General features: G+C 38.7%; 1 protein-coding gene and 1 pseudogene across 4 annotated transcripts in view; one reads left to right on the forward strand and one right to left on the reverse strand.

Annotated features, from left to right (window-relative positions):
• CENPP (centromere protein P) overlaps positions 1–18,789 on the reverse strand; it is a 211,349-nt gene that overhangs the window by 178,566 nt on the left and 13,994 nt on the right. For all 4 annotated transcript variants that reach the window (XM_087444832.1, XM_004442744.3, XM_087444834.1 and 1 more), the window contains exon 4: positions 11,838–11,926. In XM_087444832.1, coding sequence (XP_087300958.1) covers positions 11,838–11,926 — 89 coding nt within the window. The remainder of the gene's footprint in view (positions 1–11,837; positions 11,927–18,789) is intronic.
• LOC147914474 (phagosome assembly factor 1 pseudogene) lies at positions 12,011–18,615 on the forward strand (annotated as a pseudogene).

Here is an 18,789-nt window from a genome sequence, read left to right on the forward strand (position 1 = left end):
TCTGTGCTTTTTTTTTTCCCCCAAAAGAACACTGAAGAAAACAGCCGACACATAGAACTCATTCTTGAGGAATTTTTGTAACTAGATCAGTTGAGTCTATTGTAAATAGTGGTGGGCATATATACTTACTGAAGGAGTTGAGGAATCTGTGCCACAAGTAACACCAAACAATAAGCAATCTGTAGACGAAGTAATTCCATGTTGAGTGGGTGAGCCACAGGAATAGTGCTTTGCAGATGCAGTTTTGCTGAGAAGTATTCCCCAAATATTGGCAATCACTCCGTGTTATAAAGGAGAGACCTAAGTTATGGATTTTCTTCTAATAGCTCTATCATTCCAATTCCAATAACTTCCATTATTTCTCAGAAATATTTTTATTTTTTGATTCATAAACATATAAACTTTTGGAATGAGCAGAACCTTGCAAATAATTCTATCCAGTTCCTTCATTTTGCAGATAAAGAAAGAGCTCCACAGAGATTAAATATCTTTCCTAAATCAGTGGCATGAGTCACTAGTTTAAGGAAAAAACCAATGAAATACGTCATATGCAGGTACACTGTGCTTGTTATCACATATTTATAATTTACACTAAGGATAAGATATACATACTGAGTGATCATAATACAAGGCAAAATGCGATACATTTTTCCAGAGTAACTAGAGTTGATAACCAGCTGGGTACAATTAGGCAAGGCTGGCAACCGGACCTACTCACAGTCAACCACTTCAATGAGGCATTCCCCCACATGCTATTTAAAAATGGATACCTCTCCCTCACCCTGTACATTCCCTATCTCCCATCCTACTTTATTTTCCCCATATTACTGACCTTGATCTAATGTATTATTTACTTTACATACCATTTTTGTTTATTCTCTGTTTCCCCTACTAGAAAACAAGTTTATGAGAGCAGGGATGTTTTGTTCAGAGCTACACATTAAGTGCATTCAACAGGGCTTGCCACATAGTATGTACGTAGTTATCCCATTATCACTTACCACACATTACTGGTTTTGCTCATTCATTAGTTTGTCAGCTTCATGAAGTCAGAAACTATATATCTTGTTCATCATTATATTCTTAGAGACTAATACAGTACAAAGTATATAATATGCTTTCAACACACATGTATTTATTTGTTTTTAAATTTACATACTGGGGCAGAAGAGGTATGCTTTGAGCCTGGAAAATCTTTTCCTGAATATAAGGAAGTGGTCAAAAATATGATGAGGGAATAACACATGGACCTAGGAGCCAGCTTAAAGGGGTTCCCATTGGTCAAGCCTAAAATACTTTGAGCACCAAAATAAACAAGAAGAGTAAGGAATTATAAATCATTGGAAAAAATAAGGATAAATGAAACTATACCTAAAATAAATAGATATGTACACATATACACAGGGGAGAAGGGAGATCAATTTCTAAGCACCAGGCCTAAGGCCTATTGAGAAATGTGGAGGAAGTGCTAGAGTTGAAAAATCATCATTTTGCAACCATCACTGTAAAGAGCGGATCAGATAAGAATCATCAGGGATGCTAAATCTAGGCAGAAGTTTTAATGAATTTTAGTATCTGCATGGTCATAAAGTGTCTCCCCCAGACTGCCTATGAGTTGCCAAGAGAGGGAAAAAACAGTGATGATACCATGGAGAATCTGGCAACAGTTTGACTAAATGATCAAAATTATCATCACCTATGAGGACAGACATCTAAGAAGGACAAAATGTCACCCAGGCAGTATTTTGCCTGAGAATACATAACAGCAACTGATCATAAGATCAAAGACAAAATAGGGAACATTTTATTGGGAAAAAAAGGTGGAAGAACTCTATTTTTTAAAGATGGCAAAGTCATAAAAGGCAAAGAAAGGCTCTGGAATTGTTCCAGACTCAAGGAACCTATAAAGACAGGACAACTAAATGCAATACTTGATCTTAGACTGGATCATGCACTGCAGGAGAAAAGCAAATGCAATAAAGGACATTATTAGACCAACCAACAAAATCTGAATATGGATGGCAAATTAGATAAAAATACTACATCAATGCCAATTTACGAAGTCCATCACTGTACTACGAGTAGTAAGGGAATACCTCTATTCTCAGAAATGCACACCAAAGTATTTAGGAGAATAGAGCCATGATATATGCCTTTCTTCTAAAAAGGTTCCATCAGGAAGAACCAGAGAAATGGTAAAAATCTGAGTAAATATAACAAACTATTAGTCTTCTCTTAAGTTCTTTACATTATGTATGATGGTTGAAAGTAAAAAATCATAACATCATCTGATGGGGTTTTCAGGGCATAGATATGAGTGTAATTCACATGAAAACTACAACATGAAGCAGAGACGGAAAAGACCTCTAAGGTTATAAGGCTTCCAGACTGTACTTGCAGGGGTAAAGTGTTAAATCTAAGCAGGCCGTTAAAAGTTAGGTTATGTATGTTGCAATCCCTCTAGCAGACAATAAAAAAAAAAAAAAAAATACAAACAGATATGGCCAAGAAGTCAGTACATAAATTAAAATGGAATACTAAAAAATATTTAAATAATCCAAAAGAAAGCAGGAAATGGGAACAGAGGAACAAAAGAACAAAGAGGACACACAGAAAACAAAGAAGAAAATAAAAGAACAGCTGCGTTAACACAGCTACGTAAGCATATATTTTACAGGGAACACGGGAGATTTAGTGTTAAAACTTACTCTGATGTCAATTACAAATACTTCTTAACATCTGAGAGAACAAATTACTCTCCAAAGAATACAGGCCTATGAAGAGCAGCAGTTACTTCATTAGATCTTACAGGCCAAAGTGACAGGATATTGTAATCTCCATCAAACAAGGGAGCAAAATATAAGCTCTTAATCATGTGATGAGGGAGTGAGCCAAGAAAAAATCTTAAAAACTACAACGGCCAAAGTTTAACACACACACACTCCAGATACTCAGAGACAGGGAGAGGGAGAAAGAGACTGTTACATAAATTTAAAAGAAAGTACTTTATTTAAAAGCACAATAAGTCACAATTCCTTCACACCCCTTTACATCTCCATAAAGGCAACTCTATTACAGCATATACAGTTTTCCATTATAGAAAATGTGTGGGTGTGTGCTGGCTCTTATAACTTTAAGAGTGATTGTAATTTATCTATTTTTCCCAAGCAGAGTCCAAACTTCACTAAATGTAAAACAGCTGTTATGGATTTCTTTCACAAAATGTTGGCAGCGACACATTTCAACTTCAACTAGAATAGTCAGAAAAGTAAAATAACTCCAAATGTCTCTTTCTCAAGGATAAAGCAAAACACAGAAAGAAATTTAGAATAAAAATTCTAAACGTTTATTTTAAAAATACATTCCTAGGAATATCAGATCTAATATCAGGTGAATATCAGAAGTTATTCACTAAAATATTATCAGTCACTCTCAAACATTGCTGGTGGGAATGCAAAATGGTATGGTTGCTCTGGAAAAGTTTGGCAGTTTATTATAAATTTAAACATCTCCTTATCATATGACCCAGCAATCCCATTTCTGTTATTTACCCTAGAGAAAACTTACATTCACACAAAAATCTCTAATGAATGTTTATAGCAACTCTATTCATAATCACCAAAAACTGGAAATAACCCAAATGTCCTCCAACAGGTGAACGGATAAACAAGCTAGTGTCTACAATGGAATACTACTCAGAAGTGAAAATATGGATGGATCTCAAAGGCATTATGCCAAGTAAAGAAGCCGGTCTCAAAAGGTTACACACTATGATTTTATTTACTCGACATTTTGTAAAAGGTGACACTCTAGTCATAAAGATCAAGCAGGTTAACCAGGGGGTAAGAGTGGGGGAGGCTGTGACCATAAAGGGCGAGTGTGAGGGATTTTCTGCACTGCTGGAACTGTTTGATTCCCGATGGCGGTGGTGAGTACACAGAAACCATCCAATCTGAGTAACACAGAAGGAAAAGGCTGAAAAAAATCAACAGAGCCTCAAGGACTTGTGGAACAACAACAAAAGTTTTTACATTCATGTCTTCAGAGGCCCAGGAGCAGAGGAGAAAAAGCGCTGAGCAAAAAACATATTTGAAGAAATAATGGCTGAAAACTTGCTCAATTTGGTAAAAAGACATAAACTTACAAATTCAAGAAGCTCATATAACCCCAGAGAGGATACATAAAAAAATCCATGCCTAAAAATATCATAACCAAACTACTGAAAATTAAAGAAAAAGAAAATATCCTGGAACCAGTTAGAGAAAAACAGACACATTTCCTATAGGAGAACAAGGATTCAAAGACAGTGTATTTCTCCACAGAAACCACGGAGGCCAGAGGGAAGTGAAATGACATTTTTAAAGTACTGAAAGAAAAGAAGAGTCAACCCAGAATTCAATATCCAGTGAAAATATCCTTCAGGAGCAAAGGCATAACAATGACATTCTCAGATGAAAGAAAAATAAAAGAATTTGTCCAAGTGAACCTACTCAAGAAGAAATGCTAAAGAAAGTTCTTCACATGACAAGGAAATGATACCAGAGGGAAACCTGGAATATCAGGAATGAAGGAAGAGCAAAAATAGTAAAAATCTGCATAAATGTATCAGACTACTCTTCTCCTAAGTTCCTTCAAATACATAAAAAGGCAGAAAGTAAGAATTATAACATTATCTGATGGGGGTTTCAATGTAGGCAGCAAGTAACACACAAGAAAACTGTGACATGAAGAGATGAGAGCAAAGGGACCTATTTAGTAAAAGCTTCTGTATTCCATTTGAAGTGGCAAAATATTAACTTTAAGTAGACTATGATTCTTAGAGCAACCAGTAATACATATATTATACATAAAATGTATATTTATATATAATTATAACACATATATTTATATAATATATAAGAGATATAGCAAAAAATCAAATTAAAATGGAATATTAAAAAATATTCAAATAATACAAAAAAGGCATGAAAGGGAAAACAGAAGAACAAAACAGAGAGAGAACAGAAAATAACTACTAAGTGGGTAGACCTCAATCCAAACACATCAACAATTATATTACATGTAAATGAATCATAGATCTAAAGGTAAAAAGTAAAATTATAAAACTTTCTAGAGGGGCCAGTCCCGTGGCTTAGCAGTTGAGTGTGCACGCTCCGCTACTGGTGGCCTGGGTTCGGATCCCGGGCACGCACCACTTCTCCGGCCATGCTGAGGCCGCGTCCCACATACAGCAACTAGAAGGATGTGCAGCTATGACATACAACTATCTACTGGGGCTTTGGGGAAAAAAAAGAGGAGGATTAGCATGGATGTTAGCTCAGGGCTGATCTTCCTCACCAAAAAACTAACTAAATAAATAAATAAAACTTTCTAGAAATTTTGAGGATAATCTTCATGACCTGAGGTTAGGCAAAAAGTTCTCAGACATCATACCAAAAACATGAACTAAAAACAGATATATAAAAAGATAAACTGTCTTCTTGAAACAAAAAATTTTTGCTCTTTGAAAGATACTGTTAAGAAAATGAAAAGACAAGCTACAGAATGGGAGAAAATATTTGGAAATGACATTTATGACAAAGGACTTGTACGCAGAATACATAAAGAATTCTCAGGGCCGGCCCAGTGGCGCAAGCGGTTAGGTGCGCGCACTCTGCTGCGGCAGCCCAGGGTTCGCAGGTTCGGATCCTGGGTGCGCACCGACGCCCCGCTTGTTAAGTCATGTTGTGGTGGTGTCCCATATCAAGTAAAGGAAGATGGCCATGGATGTTAGCTCAGGGCCAATCTTCCTCAAGAAAAAAGGGGAGGATTGGCATCAGATGTTAGCTCAGGGCTAGTCCTCCCCACAAAAAAAAAAAGAATTCTCAAAACAACAGTAAGAAAACCACCCAATGAAGCAATGAGTAAAAGATCTGAACATACACTTCACCAAAGAGGATAAACAGATGGCAATCAAGCACATGTAAAGTGGAAAATGAGATATACTACACTCCTACCAGAATGGCTAAATTCAAAAATTTACAAATACCAAGTGTTGGAGAGCATGTGGAGCAACTGGAACTCTCATATATTGCTGGGTGGGAATGGAAAATGGTACAACACTCTGGAAAACGGCTTGGCAGTTTCTTACACAGTAAAATATACACTTATCATATGATCCAACAATCCAACTCCCAGGTATTCACCCTAAAGTAGAAGTCAGTAAATTTTCCTTAAAGGGCCAGATAGTAAATACTTCAGGCTTGCAGGCTCTATGGTCTCTGTTACAATTACTTCACTCTGCCATTGTACCATGAAAGTAACTACAGACAATACGTAAAGGAAAGGGCATGACTGTGTTCCAGTAAAGCTTCTTAAAAAAATAAGCAGGTGGTTTGTGAATCAAAGTGTGCACATCCCTGCCTAAGAGAAATGAAAACTTACATTCACACAAAATGTCTACACAAATCTTTATAGCACTTCTATTCATAATAGCAAAAAACTAGAAACAACCCAAATGTCCTTCAAGGGGTAAATGGATAAGCAATCTGTGAAATACCCATACAATAGAATACTACTCAGCAATGAAAAGAAAAAAACCTATTGATAGATGCAACAACATGGATGAATCTCAAAGGCATTATCTTGAGTGAAATAAGCCAGTCTTTATAGACTCCAAAGTCTATAAAACTGTGGGATTCCATCTGGAAAAGGCAAAATTCTACTGACAAAGAACAGACCAATGGTGCCAGGACACAGGAGTGGGAGTCAGGGTCATATCTAAAAAGGGCAGCATGAGGGAGTTTTTTTGGTATTATAGAATTGTTCTTTATTTTGATTACAGTGGTAGTTACATGAATTTATATTTGTGTTAAATTGATAAGACTTCTATGACAAAAAAGTCAATTTTATTATATGTTAATTTAAATACATAAAAATTTAAAAAAAAAAGAAAGAAAGAGAGGAAGAAAGAGAAGAAAGGTAAATTGCAAAAGAGGTCACACCGAGAACTTTGAAAAATGACGAGTCCTGACAGTAAGGTTGCAAGATCAATGGATGGGTTTAACAGCAGATTAGACACAATTTGAATAAGTAATTATCCTTTACTGGAATAAACTTCTAAGAAAATAATCTAGAATAATTACATGGAAAAGCAACCATTTAAAAAAAAAGATAACTTATTTAAAAAAGACAGGAAAATTCAAAAGAGAGCCACACAGCTTTTACAAATGACAAGTACTGTCAGCGAAATTGAAAACTCAATGGATGGGGCCGGCCCCGTGGCTTAGCGGTTAAGCGCGCGCGCTCCGCTACCGGCAGCCCAGGTTCGGATCCCAGGTGCGCACCAACGCACTGCTTCTCCGGCCATGCTGAGGTCGTGTCCCACATACAGCAACTAGAAGGATGTGCAACTATGACATACAACCATCTACTGGGGCTTTGGGGAAAAAAAGGAGGAGGATTGGCAATAGATGTTAGCTCAGAGCCAGTCTTCCTCAGCAAAAAGAGGAGGATTAGCATGGATGTTAGCTCAGGGCTGATCTTCCTCACACACACACACAAAAAACTCAATGGATGGGAGTTTAAGAGCAGATTAGTCACAAAATGAAGAAATAATTACTGAACTCGAATACAGATCTGAGGAATAATCAGGAATAGGCACAAATATATAAAGAGAGAGAAAATACCAGGAAAGAGTTCTGCTTCTACTCAGGATGTAAACAGGGCCACTCTCAACCTAAAATCAAGGAAAATCTGAATAATCTATAAAATCATAACCTTAAGAGCCCAAAGACCTGAGTCACAAGGGAACCAAGTAAATTAAAATTTTTCTCCCTCAAAGGAGAGACAGGACACATAAACTGTTCACCCTTGGTTAAACACAGTGGAGGGAAATAGCTACCACACAAGTGGGTAATAAGAAATCAGCTAAAATTTTGACAAATTCCTAAAGGACAAATGTGGGGTAGAGTGTCATTTTGAAACTGATGGGAACCCCAGACACAAAGGGACTCCACTGGAAAGACTGGGGTCATGGCAGGAGCCCAGAGGGAGCACCTCTCAGTGGCACAGGCATGAAGAGGTGATCAGCTGCTGCTGGGTACAAAATGAAGCCAGAACTCTTCTCTGGTGGGAAGCAAAAACCCTAAGCCACTAAAGAGGAGGCAGCAAAGCAATGGAAGAAAAAATCCCTTGCTTCCAAGGGAGGAGTAGAAGTCAAACCCATCTGACTCTGGGAGAGGGGCAGAAAACACTCCTGCTACCACGACAGAGATCCACTGCTTGGGGAAGAAGGGCAGAGGCAAAAACCCTCTGTCCCATGGCAGAGGCAGGAAACCCACTGGGCCCAGGATCCTACACTAATACCAAGCCTATGTCTACTACCACTAGGGGAGGGACATGGAACTCCATCCCAGCCAAGAGCAACCCCAGACCCATGCTGAGCCTGGCTGCACTGGGGTGGAGGAGCAGGAACACTGGGGAACTCCACCCCTGAGGCGCAGGTCCAGAGGACGAGCTCTGAAAACACAGAACTCTCTTTGTTCCCACCATGAACCCCACACCCAGCAACAAGCATCAACATCCGCTGCTGGGGGTGGAAAGGCTCCCCTCAGAGGTGCAGACACGGAGGGATGGCTGAGAGCTGAAAGTGGAGCTGAACACTGAGGAAAACGCCCAGCTCCCAAAACTCTATCTAAGCATGAGAAAGACTGAATTTGGATTTGAATTCACTGCTAGAAGAATGTGAAGCCCAGGGTGCCTGAAGGTAATGAAAGCAACGAAAACCCCAAACCCAGCTCAAATGCGGAGTACCTTGAATTAACCCTCATGCTAACACCCTGATAAAAGAAATGTGCTCATTTCTGGGAATAAATACTATCTGCTTTAGCTTCTAGTGTTTTTCCACAGACAATGTCCACCATTCAATAAAAAGTTATGAGACAAAGATTCAAGAAAAAAACAACCCACTGTAAACTAATCAGCAGAACAGACTCAAAGATGATTCAGACATTGGTACTACTGGGCAGAGACTTTAAAATAACTATGATTAAAAGTCACAGATACAGAAGTAAGTGGTGGTTGCTAGGGACTGGAACCAGGGAGAAATGGGGAGTTACTGTTTAATAGGTAGAGTTTCAGTTTTACAAGATGAAAAGAGTTATGAAGATGGGTGGTGGTGATGGTAGTACAACAATATGAACGTATTTAATACCACTAAACTGCACACTTAAAAATGGTTAAGAAGGCAAATTTTATGTTATATGTAGTTTACCACAACAAAAAAAATTGGGGAAAAAAAGGAGCTAGTACAAAGGAGTATGAAATAGTCTTGTATCTTGAATATGGTGGTGGTTTCATGAAGCTACATAGGTGATAAAATTGCAGAGAACACACACACACACGTGCTTGTAAAAAAACTAGTAAAATCTGAAAAAGCCCTGTGGATTTTACTAATGCCAATTTTCTAGTTTTGATAGTATACTATAATTATGCAATATTTTACCACTGTCAGAGGCTGGATGAAGGGTGTATGGAATCTCCTCGTATGCTAGTTTTTTTCCAGCTTCCTGTAAATCTATAAATATCTCCAAGTTAAAAGTTTAAAAATGTGTGTGTGTGTAGGAATTGATGAAATAAGATTGGCAAAATATTGACAATTGTTGAAGGTGCCTTATGAGTAGGTGCAGGTTAATTATACTATTATTTTCATATGTATTTGAAATTTTCCATAATAAAACATTAAAGAAAAAAATATGATTAATATGTTAAAAGATCTAGTGGAAAAGTTAGACAACATGCATGAGCAAATGGCGAATTTCAGCAGAAAGAGAAACTAAGAATCAAATGAAAATGCTAGAAATAAAAAACATATTAGAGATGAAGAATTCCTTCAGTGGGCTCATTGGCAAGGTGGACTTCAGCTGAGGAAAGAAGCTGTGACTTTAAGATAGGGTAATAGAAATTATCCAAACTGAAATGCAAAGAGGAAAGAAAAACAGTGAAAGAAATAGAATACAGCATCCAAACCCGGAGGCAATATATCTGATGTTTCAACATACGTGTAATCAGAGCTGCAGAACAGAGGACAGGGCCGGCCCCGTGGCTTAGCGGTTAAGTGCACGCGCTCCGCTGCTGGCGGCCCGGGTTCGGATCCCAGGTGCACACCGACGCACCGTTTCTCCGGCCATACTGAGGCCACGTCCCACATGTAGCAACTAGAAGGATGTGCAACTATGACATATAACTATCTACTGGGGCTTTGGGGGAAAAATAAACAAATAAAATTAAATTAAAGAAAAAGAAGAAGGACAGACAGAAGTATTTGACAAGATACAGTTGGGAATTTTCACACAGACGCCCTAAAGATAGTACAGTCAAACTGAGGAAAACCAAAATTAAGCGAAAGGTTTGAAGGCAGCCCAAAACACACACACAAAATAACAATGATAGAAGACTTCTTGTCACAACCCATGTAATCCAGAAGACACTAGAAGGATATCTTTAGAGATGTGAAAGAAAAACTGTCAACCCAGTTGTTAATGGTCCACAACACATTCCTAGTTTTCCTCCCATCTCTCAAATCATTCCTTTTCTAAACACCTTTGCAGGATCCTTCTCTTCTATTCCGCCAGTAGATTTTAGAATTCCTCAATGTTCAGTTTCAGTCCCTTTCCTATTTTCACTCTATATTCCCTCCACAGACAATCTCATTCCTGGTCAAGGCTCTAACTTTCACCCACTGGTAGATAACTCCAATGTTGTGTCTCCTGCCTATACCTCTTCTGAGCTGTCTACTTCATATTTTCAGTTCAGTGTTTCAGTTGAATTCACTCGAATTCAACATGCCCAAACTGAACTCACAATCTCACCTGACATGGTCCTCTTCCAACTTTCCCTATTTCAACAAATGCCATCATTATCATCAAGGAGTCATCCCTGTCAATGACTCCTGACCCCTCTTATTCAACCAACAACAGGTCCATTCAATTGTGCTTCCTAAACATCCCCCAAATGTATCAGCTCTCTATCTCTACTACCATTATTCTAGTCCAAACTACAAACTTTTCTTGCTTGAACTGTTTTAATAGGCTAGTCACTGACTTTCCTGCATCCACTGTTGCACCCCTTCAATCCCTTCACCCTGCAGCATCCAAAATAATGCTTTCTAGGATGTCACACTCTGCCTTCCTTAGGCTCTGCTTAAAACCTTTCAATAGCTTCACATTGTCTTCAGACTGTGATCAAAATCCTTATGCCAAACCCCACATATTGTGGCCCTTACGTACTTTGCTAGCCTCATCTTATACCACACTCTCCTGCTCTTGTCCTCCAGTCACTCTGGCCTCCTGTCAGTTGCTCACAGATGCCATGCTCACTCCTAGCATTGTGTCTCTGCACAAGCTATTAGTTTACGCCCACTTGTTTTTCTGATGGCAGCTCAAGTTTCAGGAAATCATTCCATGTTCCCCCGGAAAGTCAAATTCCTAATGTATGCTTCAACAGCATATGTAACTCTTCCCTACAGCATTTAACACAGACACAATTTTAAATTATTTCTATGACTATTTAATATCTGACTTCTCCACTAGGCTATAAATTGCATGAAGATCAAGGATTATATCTGTTTCTGCTCACATTTTCATTTTAATGCCTAGCACATAGTGAATGTATAATAAATATTTTTTGAAGGAAAGAATAATAGATATGAAGAATATAGGCTTAAATATAAGCCATAATAATGGTGTTATGCTTTCAGAGATATTTTGATATTTATTTATAAAGAAAAAAGAAAAGGCAAACTTAAAAATGTCGAGTGAAAACAATCCCTAAAAAAATAAATTTTTAAAATATCTTACCTAGACACAAATTCACTTAATTCTGAATATTCGGTGGGCTCCATTATTATGTTGAGGTCAGTAATAACAGAAGATAAACTCTCCTTATTCTAAAATAAAGAAAACAAAGTTTATATATCAGAGCACAGTAAATTTTTAAATAAAAAGGCAAAAATACTTTAAAAATATACAGAATGAAATGCCAACAAGTAATAGGAAAAGATAATCAAGAAAAGGTACTGAAAATATTGGTTATTTGTTAAAAGAATACAATCAGACCCTTACTCCATACCAAAAACCTAAATGAACGCCAAATGAATAACTTACTTAAATGTAAACACTGAAACCATAAAATATTAGGAGGAAATATAAAAATTTAAATGATTACTGAGTGAGGAAGAACTTTCTACGCAAACACCAATAGGAAAAAAAAGCAAATACAATTACACAAAAAACTCAAAATATCTATATAAAAAAATAACTTTATAACTAAAAGAGAAACAATAAACTGAGGAAAATTTTTACCATAAACATGACAAGGAGATATGAAAACTCAAAAGAACAAGGCAAAAGACATGAACTAAAAACTCAGAGGTAAAGACAATTTATATGGAAAAAAATGTTCAATCTCACTAGTAATAAGATAAATGTAAATTAAAACAACGAGATGACATTTTTACCTATAAAACCATTTTGACAACACACAACTTAAAATATTCACATTCTCTGTCCCAGCAATTTGACTTCTAAGAAGCCATCCTAAAGCAATAAGAAACGAAGACAGAGACTTATGAATAAAGATATTCATTACAGTGCTACTTACTACAAAAAGCGAAAAACAGCTCTATGTTCAATAATCAGGATTGTTAAATAAACTGTTAAATATTTTGATCTGCAAATTCAGGTTCTCTCCTTTACTCTGTTGGAGAAGAGGGTGAATCCCCCTCTGCCCTTTCCCTTAAGGTTCTTATGGCTGGCCAAATAATTAACAAGACAGGTTAGCATGAGAAAATAATACCAAGTTTAATAACATGTATACATGGGAGAAACCAGGGACACTGCGGTTCTCAACACAATAGCAGAAATTCTCATCTTAAATACCATCTTCAGCTAAAGACAAAGGAGGATGTTGCGGGTGGGAGGTGTCAGTTACAGGAGATTACCACTAAAGCACAGTAAACAAGAGTAAGGTTATTATGCAGATTTAAGGCCTCACCTTCCACACTGATAAGTTTCTAGAAATGAGGTCATCCCCCCTCTTCCCAATACAGAGAGGGAGACACCTTTACAAGCGGAGATTTCCCTTATAAATGTAAATGTTTGTCTGGCAACTCCTTGCAGGGCCATCCAGAGAATGTGGCCAGAGAGACAGAACTTCTGATAAGATGGGCTTGTTGGTGCCTTTTCTATCGTAACATCTATTTTACATTATATTACAGCCATCAGATAGAAGATCTGTTTCAGGAAGGAGTTACTATGTCAAATTCTTCAGGCAGTTAGTGGGTGAGGTTCAATGTCCCTCAGAGAAAACAATCAAGGTAAAGAGATATATTTCAGGGTGGCCAAATCTTGATCTCCCATACCTCTAATAAATTTTCTTCTATTATATATCTGCCTATAATTTCTCTTTCACTTTTTTCCTATTCTTGCTTTTAGAAAAATCATGTATTGACTCTTCATTGTCATCCACATCTCTTCCTTCAATTGCTCCTACAAGCAATTTCTCTCAAGCCTATCCTCCTAGTCTACTCTTGGCTGCTTTTTTTTTTTTTTTGTGAGGAGATCAGCCCTGAGCTAACATCTGCCAATCCTCCTCTTTTCTTTGCTGAGGAAGACTGGCCCTGGGCTAACATCCATCCCCATCTTCCTCCACTTTATATGGGACGCCGCCACAGCATGGCTTGACAAGCAGTGCGTTAGTGCACGCCCAGGATCCGAACTGGTGAACCCTGTGCCGCCACAGCAGAGCACGTGCACTTAATCGCTTGCGCCACCGGGCCAGCCCCTTGGCTGCTTCTAATGCAGTTTTCAGCATCATAATCATCTTATTCTTCCTTTATTCATTCTATTCTCTCAACTCGCTCTTTCTCTTATTCAGTTTTCTTTAAATGCTTCATTTGAGAGAGCAGTTTTTATATAGCATGTTCTTTTATTTCCTGGATTAATTCTTCCACGGTAAATTTATCTCCATTTTCTTACTAATTCCTTTCACGGCAGTACTTCTGCATAGGTCCTTAATGATGATGAAAGAACTCTGCATTCTCCTTGTGCTCTGAATTCTAGGGGTCATATCTGTTAACAGGGAGATCTAGCAGTTTTTGCTATTTCCTAAGGACAGAGTGAGTGGATACTCTTTGACTCTTCCCCATTTTTCTGGGCACTATCTGACTTGTCTTTCTGTATCCTGAGCTGCTGGAGAAATGGATATTGATGGTTTATAATCTTCAGTTTTTCAGCTGCTCGAGGATATAGTGGGAATTGTTAGGAGCAGCTGCAGTTCAAGTAGGCTGTCTGTGAGCCTCTACCACCATATCTAATCAGAAATAGAAATTCCAGAAGCACTCTTACAACTCAATAATAAAAAGACAAATAACCAAATTAAAAACTGGGCAAAGGATCTCAACAGATATTTCTTTAGATGATACACAAATGGCCAATAAGTATATGAAAAGATGTTCAACATCATTAGTTATCACCTGGTAGTTCCATGTGACTCAGTAATTCTACTCCTAGATATAAACCCAAGAAAAAGGAAAACATACGTCCACTTAAAAACTTGTACATGGGGGCCGACCCGGTGGCGCAAGCGGTTAAGTGCACGTGCTCTGCTGCGGTGGCCCGAGGGTTCGCCGGTTCGGATCCCGGGTGTGCACCGACGCACTGCTTGTTAAGCCATGCTGTGGCGGCATCCCACATAAAGTGCAGGAAGATGGGCACGGATGTTAGCCCAGGGCCAGTCTTCCTCAGCAAAAAAAGAGGAGGATTGGCATTGGATGTTAGCTCAGGGCTGGTCTTCCTAACACAAACACACACACACAAAAAAACTTGTACATGAATGTTTATAGCAACATTATTCATAAGAGTCAAAACGTGAAAAAAAACCCCAATGCCTCTCAACTGAAGAACGAATGAACCAAACATGATATATCCACACAATGGAATATTTTTCAGCCAAAAAAAGAAAAAAAATGAAGTAATGATACACACTTCAACATGAATGAACCTTGAAAACATTATGCTAAGTGAAAGAAGCCAGTCAAAAAGACCACATATGATATGATTCCATTTATATGAAATGTCCAGAACAGGCAAATCCACAGCAACAGAAGACAGATGACCATTGCTTAGGTCTGGGCAGAAGGAGGGGGACTGAGAGGTGATAAAGAAGATGGGGTTTCTTTTTGAAGTGATAAAAATGTCCTAAACTGATGTGGTAATGGTTGCACAACTCTGTGAATATACTAAAAACTAATGAATGTATACTTTAAATGTATGAATTATATGGTATGTGAGTTGTATCTCAACATAGCTGGCACTAAAAAAAGAAAAAACAACCTCAGAGGCACGTCGTGTCTTTTGTTTGAGTATGTGTGGGTGTGTTGGACTTTGGCCTTACAGGCATTAGGATAGGCAAATAATCCTGTCAGCATAAAGCTTATGATTTACTGGCCCCTCTATTTTTTTTTCTTTTTGGTGGGTTGTGGATTCTGTTCCGCCACTGGAAAGTTGACTTCAAGACAGTGTTTCCCCCTCTCTCTCCTGCCTGTCATACTGCTAACCAAGTCAGTCTTCTCCAGTTGGTAAATGAGGAGAGGACCTTATAAACAACCTGACCTCAAAGCTCCTGCCTGAGTCTCAGCAGCACATTCTTCTCTACCATGGTCCATTTAACTTAAGTTCGCAGTTCTCATTCTTCTCTACAACTTAAGGACTTTGGGTAAAGACATTCAGGAAAAGGGTCCTGTTAACTTTGCAGAATTTATATACTGCTCTTGAAGTACCCCGTATCCGATTTCAGTCTTTTCTTTCACTTAGGTTCAAACGTCATCATATCAGGTACACTTTCTTTGGAGTCTGTGATATGGGATTATATTCTTTTTAATTAAAAAATTTTCCTCTTTTTGAATCATTTTTTCATTTCATTGGTTTCATGGAGAGAAGTTATGAAAACATACCTAATCTGCCCTTTCCCCACAAACTCCCACCCATCTGATGTATTATGCTGCATGGACTGTGAATGCTGACACATGTTAATTCTGAAGTCCTTGCAACTCCTCACAAATAGTCAGTGCTAACAACATCAGACAGTAAATCTGGGGAACAGAGTTGTATGTTCCAACCACCTCTGACAACAATAGCTATGCCAACATGGGTAATCATTCAAACTCTCTAGGTATGTTTCCCTATAAAATAAGGGGGCTGACCTAGATAATCTGTAAGGTCACTTTGGGTTCCAATACTCTAGTCATATGATTTTAGGGCATTTTTGGTTCTAACATTGTATTACTATGATTTTATTATAACAATATTCTATAAGTAAGATAGTTTATTATTTAGGTTACTTTTTAATTTTCTGATAGCTAAACATCTCCCTCTAGCGGAAATTTTGTTTAAAAAAATGTTTTAGAACACATAAGGTTGCTATGCCTTCACTGCTGTTTTCTTAAATATAAAATTCTCAAATATAAATATATGCTCAATACGTGAAATAGTAAAACCATTTTAGAAGGCAATTTGGTATTGTCAATCAGAATTTACACGTACATCTCCTCAACTGAGCAATTTTACAGAGATATATTTCTAGAGGGGTACTTACACAAGCAGGCCTAGAATATGTGAGGATTTACCATTACATAATACAAATGTAAAAACAATTCTCATCACCCCATTGCATCAGAATTCTAAGCAACAACAAAAAAATAAGACAGTCCTTTCTTCTCCCAGAAAACCTCTGAGTCCCGCCCATGACTTATCCGTAAAATCTTTCTGATTTGAGAGTTTTTTGTGGTTGCTTCCAACATCTTGCTTACCAGTCTGGTCCTCAAAAAGAATCATAAAATTGGAAAGGTGCAGAGAGAGTGAGCGTTCCTAACACAAACAGGGAGAGCATGCTCTTTCTGTAGCAAATTAAGTAAAATCAAGCAATTCAAAATCACCTACATACTTTGAAATGTGAACAACAACTTACATGTCTTTAGCGATTCATCAATTACTGTGTTCTATGTCTTTTGAAGAATATTAGCTGTTGCTCTCCTTAGATTTTTTTTCCTGCATCCCCTAAAGCATATGGGACAGAAACTCCCAGTATTTGTACTTCTCTCTTGCCCCAATTTTTCACTGGCCACATGCCCATACATAACGAAGACTACATTTCCAGTCTCCCTTGCACTAACTTACTGGCCAACAGAATGCAGGTGAAAATGATGGATGTTACAAGTTCTAGAAAGTGTCCTTGAATGGAAAAAGTGAGCCCTTGTTTCCCCACCCCTTCCCGATGCCTGAAATGCTAAAGTGATAATCAGACCATGATTTGGAATCCACGTGGGTGATGGCAGAGCCTGACGATCATGAAGCCACCCTACTAGCCCTTGACCACTTACCCTACAATTCACTTAAGCAATAGAGAAATTGCTAGTACTCTGAACTAGTAAACATCTAGTACTTTGAACCACCTTTATTTTTTAAGTTGTCTGTCATGTGCAGCTCAACTAATTCTCATTCATTCAGCATGTGAGCTAACACTATAACTTTAGGCCATTACTAAACGGTCACAAAAATTTTGATCATGCTTTGGTTGTATGGGGATCAGAATAACAGCTTATAATACTGTTGACAGGGAGGTGAGGTCTGGGCTGGTGTCACCACTGCCCAGTAGGAGGCAGGGAGCATGGCCACCACAGCAGGGGTAGCAGGGCCTATGTGGCAGGGTCTGCGTGGCTCCGATCCTGCCTGTGCTGCCTCAGGGCGGCCACCGAAGATCAGTAAGCCAAGCCATTGCGGTGGTTACGGGGGCCCAGGGCCAGTTCATGCTAGGAATGCCTCTGGGAAGGCAGTAGCCATTCTTCAGAAGCACATCGTGTTAGGGCTGGCCTTGTGGCTTAGCAGTTAAGTGCGTGCGCTCCGCTGCTGGCGGCCTGGGTTTGGATCCTGGGCGCGCACCGACGCACCGCTTCTCCGGCCATGTTGAGGCCGCGTCCCACATACACCAACTAGAAGGATGTGCAGCTATGACATAGAGCTATCTACTGGGGCTTTGGGGGAAAAATAAATAAATAAAACTATAAAAAGAAGCAGATTGTGTTATAAAAAATGTCCCCAAACTGTGACCTCATCCTTGATCTGACTCATGATAGGATCAAACTACCGTTTGATGTTTTCCTTCAGAGGTTTAAGGTTACCACAGTATGCGACTTAAACAAAAACAAGTTAAAATATTGCAGTCTATTTTCTCTCTCAGGCCACAGCCCCACTAATGAGCATTCCGATCAATCTTTGGGCACAACCTATCCTGGGGTGTACAGCTCCACTGAGCAGCTCGCTCACCTCAACTTCAGAGGACAGTTTCTCTCTTTTCAGATGGACTTGTGGACAAGCCTCCCAAGAACAAGCCTAATTTTGCCGACAGTCTACCTTTTCGCCAGATAACCCATGAAGCAACTGTGAAAAAGATGAATGCGTACAGCAGAAACAGCCTGCAAGACCCCAAGGCTACTGGGTTGCTTCTGAGAAGTTTTCTGCGCAATGTATACACTGACAGTGCAGATGCTCTCAGACATGGAACTGGACCTCAGGCCTATGACTCCACTAACCTGACATGGACTGTAGGCCTGACCCATTAATGGAGCTCAGGATACAGGCGAGTAACTGGTATATCACCTCTGAGTTTAGGATCACATTAGCCACAAAGAAAGAAAATACACTTGGTCCGATTATGCAACCTTCTGCAATGGGACAATATCCAGGAGCTCCTGGC

Source organism: Ceratotherium simum, chromosome 20 (genome assembly GCF_057802395.1).
Source record: "Ceratotherium simum simum isolate JZ-2026a chromosome 20, ASM5780239v1, whole genome shotgun sequence".
Classification (NCBI taxonomy): Eukaryota; Metazoa; Chordata; class Mammalia; order Perissodactyla; family Rhinocerotidae; genus Ceratotherium; species Ceratotherium simum.